Source organism: Brassica rapa, chromosome A02 (genome assembly GCF_000309985.2).
Source record: "Brassica rapa cultivar Chiifu-401-42 chromosome A02, CAAS_Brap_v3.01, whole genome shotgun sequence".
NCBI lineage: Eukaryota > Viridiplantae > Streptophyta > Magnoliopsida > Brassicales > Brassicaceae > Brassica > Brassica rapa.
The window spans coordinates 22869004-22878417 of NC_024796.2; the positions used below are offsets into that span (position 1 = coordinate 22869004).

At 34.1% G+C, this 9414-nt stretch overlaps 1 protein-coding gene and 1 long non-coding RNA gene across 8 annotated transcripts; one reads left to right on the forward strand and one right to left on the reverse strand.

The window, feature by feature from the left end:
• The first annotated feature begins 389 nt into the window (after positions 1-389).
• Positions 390-2471, forward strand: LOC117132069. Its single transcript, XR_004455551.1, has 2 exons — positions 390-852; positions 1707-2471. It is a non-coding gene; the product is annotated as an uncharacterized LOC117132069 (long non-coding RNA).
• Positions 1394-7597, reverse strand: LOC103853737 (protein argonaute 6). 7 transcript variants are annotated; one of them, XR_004455543.1, is made up of 8 exons: positions 4652-5442; positions 4435-4572; positions 4243-4334; positions 4062-4127; positions 3909-3972; positions 3698-3809; positions 3534-3607; positions 1394-3455 (listed from the first exon to the last, which is right to left on the reverse strand). XR_004455543.1 is itself a non-coding variant. In XM_033285561.1 (5 exons), the coding sequence occupies exons 1-5, from the start codon at positions 4245-4247 to the stop codon at positions 3567-3569; spliced, it is 288 nt and encodes a 95-aa protein (XP_033141452.1). In that variant the 5' UTR covers positions 4248-5353; the 3' UTR covers positions 3456-3566. The 7 variants fall into 7 exon arrangements, 1 of the variants encoding a protein (XP_033141452.1); XR_004455544.1 differs by having other exon boundaries at positions 4243-4572; positions 4648-7597; XR_004455542.1 differs by having other exon boundaries at positions 4243-4572; positions 4652-5922.
• Positions 7598-9414: the final 1817 nt, after the last annotated feature.

Here is a 9414-nt window from a genome sequence, read left to right on the forward strand (position 1 = left end):
GTCCCTTTGGGCCGTCTTCCGACTCGACACGTTTACTACGAGTTTTCCGCGGTTTCTAATCCGCGAAGTTTGATCGATGAATTAGAATAGCGGGAAACATGGACTGAGCTCGCTACGGTCTTCGGGAGATAGCATTCGAAGGTTTGACGAGAACGCAAGGACTGGTATCGTATCGATGTTCGGATAGGTTCAATCGCTACACAGCGACCGAACTTTGGCTCGAGCCCGGTCGCTCGGTCGCTACGTAGCGACCGAGCGGGACGCTCGCTCGGTCGCTACGTAGCGACCGAGCTTTGGCTCGAGCTCGGTCGCTACGTAGCGACCGAGCTTTGGCTCGAGCTCGGTCGCTACGTAGCGACCGAGCGGGACGATCGCTCGGTCGCTGCGTAGCGACTTGTTTAGAGCTTTTCGTCGGACATCTCAATTCTTTCTTCCGTAAAGCTTTTTCGTAAGAAAGAGTCTATTTCCGAAAAATACTCTTCGGAGAAATTCTTATTTTCTTCCTCGGACGTTTTGAATGTTAAATTTGTCGTAACCGTTTTTAACCCCAACAATTATGTTTTTCTTTTTTGGAAGATTAAGTTCCAAATTAGGATAGCCATCCTGAACAAGGATTGTCTAACATTCCTTACACGCTTTTGATTCTCTTAGAAAATAAACACATTTATTTTATTTTTCTGGAAACCCCTCCTGAAAGTGCCAAAAGATATCCTATATAACATATGTGTTTTATAATGATACCACATTTAACACTTTCTCGATAGAATTATTGAAAATGCTTCAAGCTATCCTATTTTAATATTCTCTGTTTGATACGTGTTCTCTATTTTGTAGACAACTAATTCTATTTTAGTGATTTTTATAGCCAATGAATTTTCTTATAGATTTTGTAAGAGAATCAAAAGCGTGTAAGGAATGTTAGACAATCCTTGTTCAGGATGGCTATCCTAATTTGGAACTTAATCTTCCAAAAAAGAAAAACATAATTGTTGGGGTTAAAAACGGTTACGACAAATTTAACATTCAAAACGTCCGAGGAAGAAAATAAGAATTTCTCCGAAGAGTATTTTTCGGAAATAGACTCTTTCTTACGAAAAAGCTTTACGGAAGAAAGAATTGAGATGTCCGACGAAAAGCTCTAAACAAGTCGCTACGTAGCGACCGAGCTTTGGCTCGAGCTCGGTCGCTACGTAGCGACCGAGCGGGACGATCGCTCGGTCGCTGCGTAGCGACTTGTTTAGAGCTTTTCGTCGGACATCTCAATTCTTTCTTCCGTAAAGCTTTTTCGTAAGAAAGAGTCTATTTCCGAAAAATACTCTTCGGAGAAATTCTTATTTTCTTCCTCGGACGTTTTGAATGTTAAATTTGTCGTAACCGTTTTTAACCCCAACAATTATGTTTTTCTTTTTTGGAAGATTAAGTTCCAAATTAGGATAGCCATCCTGAACAAGGATTGTCTAACATTCCTTACACGCTTTTGATTCTCTTAGAAAACAGACTTATGCAAGAAAACACATTTATTTTATTTTTCTGGAAACCCCTCCTGAAAGTGCCAAAAGATATCCTATATAACATATGTGTTTTATAATGATACCACATTTAACACTTTCTCGATAGAATTATTGAAAATGCTTCAAGCTATCCTATTTTAATATTCTCTGTTTGATACGTGTTCTCTATTTTGTAGACAACTAATTCTATTTTAGTGATTTTTATAGCCAATGAATTTTCTTATAGATTTTGATTATGTTTTTTTTGGAATATTAATTCCATTTTAGGATAGCCATCCTGAACAAGGATTGTCCAACATTCCTTACAAGCTTTTGATTCTCTTTGAAAACAGACTTATACAAGAAAACACACTCATTTTTTTTATTGGAAACCTATCCTGAAAGTGCCAAAAGCTATCCTATATAAAATATGTGTTTTATAATGATACCACATTTAATACTTTCTCGATAGAATTATTGAAAATTCTTCAAGCTATCCTATTTCAATGTTATTTGTTTTATATGTGTTCTCTATTTTGTAAACAACTAACTCTATTTTGCTGATTTCTATAGTCAGTGAATTTTCTTATAGATTTTGATTATGTTTTTTTCTGGAAGATTAAGTTCCAAATTAGGATAACCATCCTGAACAAGGATTGTCTAACATTCCTTACACGCTTTTGATTCTCTTCGAAAACATACTTATGCAAAAAAATACTCATTTTATTTTTTTGGAAACCCAGCCTGAATGTGCCAAAAGCTATCCTATATAACATATGTGTTTTATAATGATACCACATTTAACACTTTCTTGATAGAATTATTGAAAATGTTTCAAGCTATCTTACTTTAATGTTCTTTGTTTAATGGTAAGTTTTTTTTTTTTGCGAGAAACCGATGTCGAGTAAGTTAATTTGAATTCCGGTTACCCACCAACCCATAAATAAACAAAAAAATATTTACTTCAGAATATGCATAGAAGAAAGTCAGTTGTGATAAAAACAAAAGAAAACAAAAGTATACTTCCGGTTGCCTCTTGGAGCCATTTCACCGTGTGAAAATAGCTTAAATTTGAGGATTGTCTCCTGCGGAATTCTTGTTTCATGATCCTTAATGATCCAGGTAAGTTATGGCACATCTGGATTCGTGATACTAAAAGAGATAATTATTATCATGGTGAGTCCTCAGGTGAGCTAGCACTTGACATTTTCATTATTTTTTGGTAAAATGTTAAGCTAGCACTTGACATTTATCAAGGAGCTACAGTAATTTAGTAAACAAGCAAACGTGGGCTAAGAATAATTTAGTAAACAAGCAAACGTGGGCTAAGAATAATTTAAGCCTAGGAGCCTCTTTTAAAAAAAAAATTCTACGAGGGCTCTTCCTTCTTCATACTCCTAAGACTGTACGCTAGATGATGATTGCGTATATGCAAAACGATAAGCTTCCTCTTAAGAGAGCTCATTAGGCTAGCGAATAAGCAGAACTACGTCTACTTAATATTTATTTATTTATTTATTTACTCAGCAGAAGAACATGTTGCTTTCGACTCTCTCCTGCAAACGCGGAAGCTGCGGAACTTTCTCCTCTGATACATCTTCAAACTTTGTGAATTGCGCAAACTGAGCTGCTGCTAAATGAGCGTATCGCACTGGAGCCATTGAGAACAAGTAAACAAACAAACAGAAGGGACACATTGAATATTGAGAAGCTTGTGTTTTATTATAAAAGAGAATTTGATTAAGGAAGTGTGTTTACCAATTGAGGTTGCCGTTGTGCTCCGCTGGTTGCTGGACCGATGATTAAAGAAGATTAGAATTGAGTTTTTTGTAAGTTGCGAATGCGAGGATTAGGGTGTAGAGAGACTTACACATAGGAGAGAGAATGGATGAGGTTCTGCAACTCATCGGGAGAGAAACCAATCTCATCCAGCAAGACATGATAGTGAGCCGGTCTTGAAGTTCCCTGGGAGATCAGCAAGGTGAAACATAAACATATGCAGTGAGGAGTGAAACTCTTAAGGTTAAAGAAGTCAAAACTTACTATTATTCCTGCATGGGCACACATGTAAAAATCTTAGTTGGTCGGGTGTACAATCTTGGTGTCCACAACGGTTCCTGACAAACATTTTTTATGATAAAAGAGTTATGATACAAAAATTGAATCGTAGTGTGACTGATGCAGAAGATAAAACGTATCCTCTTTACCTGCAGGAACATTTTCATGACCCTTAGCTTGAAACAATTTGGTGTGGTGTCTTTTCTGAGCCACAATGACAGTGAACTTTGGCACGTCGGTCTCACCAAGACGTTGATACGCCTGCATTGTGTTAAATAAGCAAACTGTTCAATATAATACTTTCACTAGAAACATAATTTGATAGAAGCCAGATCTGGCCAAGGAACTTTGAAACACGACCTTTATTATCTGATCCACCACAATGTTCAAGACTTGGTTGAACTGTGATTCACTTACTCCATCCCTAACCAATACGCCCATGATTGTGTAAGAACATTTTTTAGATACTGGAGGTTAAACAACAAAACAAACGATACAGTTTTCTGCTAGTACCTGAATATGATAATCTGCTTAGGCTTTCGTGCGTTGCTTGTCTTGAAAAATTCCACAAACAATTCACTGTTGGAAACAGAAATTTGGTCAGAGCAAAAGAGAAGACACCTAAATATCTTGTGATAACTGGTTGCTTCCTGATTTAACAAAAAATCGAGCTGACTAAATAGCATCCACTTACTTCATGATACCGGTTGTCTCCGTTCACAGGGTCGTCAACTGGTTGGAAGAGCGAATCAATCATTTCCAGTTTTTGTGACTGACTTCTCACAGCTGCCAGTTTTTTGAACCAACAACCTTACAGCATAGGCTGAGACATGAAAAGTAAACAGACGGAAAATAAAGGACAAGCAAAGTAAGAATAAAGCAATACCGCTGCTACTGAAGGAACATCTGCACGACCTGGAGACCCATGAGATACATCCATACCCATGATTAAGGTGGGAATTTTGTTAATCAATGGGATGCTGAAAGAGCACTCTACTCCCAACAGAGAATTGATTCCACCAAGCTAGATTAAGACAGTAAAAGAAGTTGAAGAGAACACTACATCATATGCAAATTCTAAATACCGAAGGAAGAATACCAACAGAGACACATTGTTGGGTGATGTAGAAACTGAAATCACCGGTGCTGCGGTTGCGTAGGACGGCGTAGACACGGTGTTGGGTGATGCCTAGCTGAGATCGCCTCTTGTAGAGCTTAGACGAGGCGGTGAGATTCCTGAAACTCTTGGAGACGAGGGAGAGTGTCGGGTAGTGGCTTCTGGGCACGCGAGCGACGATGTCAACGGCGAGGTCGTCGGGGAGTGAATGAATCAGACGATGTCAACAGCGAGGTCGCCGCCGTCGCCTCGCGTCGAGAAGAAGAATCGCCATGCTTGGCGTGAGAGAGAGGTTGTTCTGATTTTTTTTTTTTAATTAATTTTAAAAGAAGGGTATTAAAGACATTTTGTCCATTAATGAATGTTATTTATGTGACTTTCTCTTTCTGGTGCTATTTTGGAGACAAAAACTTCAAAAGTGCTATTATGGAAAATTGCCCTTTTTTTTTTGAGAAGTTGATAAAGGTATTGTTCTATTATTGTACTTTAATTTAAATCTAACCATTTGTTTATTTTTCAGTCGGGTTGGTGCAAACTCCCAACAAAATGTTGGATAAGTCCCATAGCTTTGTGTGTAGATATAGATTGGCTACAGTGGAGCAATGATCAAAACACTTTGTGCTACAGTTGTGATTCCTGCAAAGCAGGTTTGCTTGCAAATCTCAAGCTAGATTGGTTAAAAGCTGTTATTTTTCGTTTTGTGGCGCATATCGGGTTGATAATCGTTTATATAATCACTTGCTGCGCATTACGAAACGAGAAAACTGAGAATATTTTCAGAAAGTATAAGCAAGGTTATACATGTTGGAATGGGAAAAGGTTAGTGACAAAACTAAGGAGAATATTTTAAGATTAATTTTTGTTTAAAAAGTTATTAGGTTCTTGTATTATAGTTTCTTTACGTTTTAGCCTTTATATTTTTTATATGCGCCACCAAAACTTTGTTTGTAACTGAAAGGAATTTAACTCATGGGTACAAGGAATTTAAGGAGGCGTGAGACAGTGTTACACTCGGAACTGAAAGCACTATAATGGACAATGGAGAGCATGATACAATACTCGACCTGTCAGAGATTTGAGACAGATTGTAAGGACCTGATTGTAATGATAGAACAACCACAAGCTTGTCCAACTTCTCAACTGAGCTAGAAATCATTCAAATTTTTCGGTTCTGTTTTTCGGATATCGAGATCAACTACTTTCCAAGGACGCAAAATGAGATGATGATTCGTTAGCTAGGAATGCATCTTCTTTTCATAGATATTTATGTTTTATTGGTTGTTCTATTGGTTACCTAGACCACTTCAAATTTGAGTAATAGAAGTCGTTTGCTGCCAAAAAAAAACTGAAAGGATATTTTGTTCTTTTTTTGGTAAATATTTTTTTGCTTCATTTAGTTTGGATTTGCAGAACTTTGCATCTGTCTAATCATAATTAGGTTTGATTTATGTCTATAACTCAAAAATGTTACTAATCATGATTAATTTTTTATTTTTTGAGTTTGTGTTTGAGTTATCATGTGTTATCATTGAGGTACGATTTTGAGTTATCTCTTTTGTAAAATTGGTAAATCAAATAATTAATCAACATCAAGCCATTTTGTATGTATTAGAAGTTGATGTGGTAGTTTTTTTTGTTTTCTATGGAGTATTACGGTTACTTTTAATTTTTTAACAATTTAATATATTAATTGCATGGTAATCATTTCTCACGTTTACTTTCCTTCACTTACCAAACTATTGTAAAAAATCACGTAATTATTCACTAGTTAGTCAAACCTTTTTTTATAGATTTTCTTATTTGAAATTAATTATTATTTTTTTAAAAAATAATTGTTAACTATGTTTGGTAACTAAAAATTTTATATACAAAATTATGAAAATATATAAATACCTTTCCTAATATATATACATATCGAAGTATATTTCTTTAATTTTTATTATATATTTTATATTTTCAGTCTATTTTGTTAAATCTACCATAAATGTTATTTTGTGAAATAAAAAATACTACAATTTATACATCGAAAGTGTTACCAGTCGGTTATTTAAAAAAATAATAACTCATATTTTTACTGCGAACTCACTACATAAATCTACAGTTTTTACCACATAATTTTTACTGCAAGTTACATCGGATTGTAACTTTTATTGTAAATCAACTCTAATACAATATGTCACAGTCGGAGCCATTAACTTTCAAAAATATATTAAGAGAAAATTATTTAGAATGACTCTAATTTATCTATTAATTACTAGAACAACTCTCTCTCATTTATACAAGTTATAATGTATAACAAAGACCAAAAAAAAAAATCATCATAATTAATAGTTATTAGGTGATTTTTCTGTGCTCGTGCATATATATAAATATTCAAAAATAAAAATCATAATAATTGATTAATATTTTGCTTTCAATTGGTTATAAGTTTCAAATCATTTGATAATTTATGTATAAAATTGTAGATTGTTTTAAATATTATCATGCTACTAAATGTTGAATTTTATTAAACCATAATTGGATTACATCAATCCGTTGAACTGTACCATAATGTTTTAGTTCCAAATAAGGTATGACATTATTTAAATTTGTTAATTGCATATATATTTTTTTTGATGAAATGTTAAATTTATTGATCATCATGGAAAAAAAATAGTTATGTACAAATGAAAACTAAATGGAAGAAGTTGCTATTATAAACCTTAATTGTGTTCAATCCGAGTACTAAACCATAGCTGCATCAAACCCAACAACCCTTTCTTCTCATAATAGCGTGTAGAAAGAACCTGTTTCCTAATCGTCTTCTCGATCATCTTAGCAAGCTGGTGCGCTGGCCGGCTTCGCTGTGTGTGGTCGGCTTAGTTGCATATATTTCAGTTATCTTAGATTTGTAAATATATTATTTAAATTATGTATAATATGGTATACTGTAAAACTTTTATAAATTAATACTCAATAAATTAATAATCTCTATAAATTAATAAATTTCGTCGGTCCCAACTTGGATCAGTGTAAAATATGACACAAATTGATAAAATAATAAGATAATAATATTTTTAAAACTTTCATGTAAATACATAGTCTCATTAAAATTATAAATTAATAACTATCTCTATATATATTTTATATAAGTACAAGCTAAACATTATATTGTTGGTTTTATATTCACAATGAAAAATACTTCTACTTTTCTTAATATTTTATATATTTTGATAATATTTAGTAAAAATATATCGAAAATCACATAACGATTCTATGAAACATAAAATATACACCAAATAAGATAATAAAATGATATGAAATTTAAATTTATAAAATTTAAATAATTTATATAGAGTAACATCAATTATTTTCTTATTTTATTAATAAAAATAGAAAAAAACTAAAAAAGAAACTTTTGTAAATTAATATATCTATAAATTAAAAAAAAAATTAAAGTTCTAACGTTATTAATTTATAGAGGCTCTACTGTATGTTATTTTGTGAGATAGAGAGGAAACAAATACTAATGTTGCTCAGTTCAGAGTTATCTTTATATATAAAGAAGGCTTTGTATCCCTCCTAGAATGTCCAGCTAGGATGCCATGTCACAAATTCGAGTTCCATAATCGCAACACGTGTCTATGAGGATGAAACTTACCGTTTCATTTAAATGCATATGCAATTGATACGGGCTTTAGCTTTGGAAGTGGACTCTGTAGAAAGCCGTATGGGCTCATAAAACAAAAATAATAGGTATGACGTTCTCAACATTGTTTTCTCCGCTTGATCTAGGATTCTTTGTACCCTAAAACTAAGATTAGGTCAAACTCCAATGGAGGTTGTACGAGATTGTACGTCTCAAATATTTGTTTGGAATCACTGTATTGGTCTCCTTCATGACGTATCGTTCCCGATTCATGGCCTCTGTTACGTTATGTAATTAAGTGTTCATCGCTATCAACATCGTTCTTTACTCATTGGACCCACTGCACTCATGATTCATCATTCAATACTTCTCTTCTCTTTTCCAGGCGGTTAAACTTCACCTAAAAAGTATGTCTTCTTCCTATAAACGTTATCCTCACCAATCCACAAAATTGCGACTCCGAGTCTCCATCGTCTTCAGTTGACCGGAAGAAGCTTCAAGCTAAGCCTTTGAATTCAGCCGTTGATGATTGGGTTGGCAGGTTGTTGGCTCTGGTTTCTTCAGACATGGTACAAACACTGTCTTAAATAGTGATTTAAAAGAGAAAGGTGTGGACTTTGTTGTTAAAACGAGTTTCGATTTTGGTATATTGATGTAGCCAGATAAATGCTGGGTGGGTGTCGATTTGATGGGAGTAACTTGCCAAGAGTGCAGCTCAGATCGTTTCTTTAGTTTATACTTTGTTTGGTTCAACAGCTTACTATCGCATATTAAGGTATGTGTGTATGGCTTTTGCTCTGTGGTGAGATTGAGTATTTGTTTCAGTTATTCTGACTTTTCTATTTGTTTCAAAGCAGAATCCAGAAAGTTCTAGAATTGTTCGAGTGGTTTCATGTACTTCAATCTCTGATCTCCTTACAAGGTCTGTAAGAAAATATATGTACATCAGATTGTTTATACCTTTTTTATTTTTGTTTGTTTGTGTAAATCTAAGCTGCTTTTTAAATTGGAATTAGACTGTCTAGATTCACGAATACGAAGAAAGATGCAGTTTCTCATGCTTCGAAAGTAATCTTTCCATCATTAAACTATTGGAGGAAGAATCTTCAAAGGCACTATGG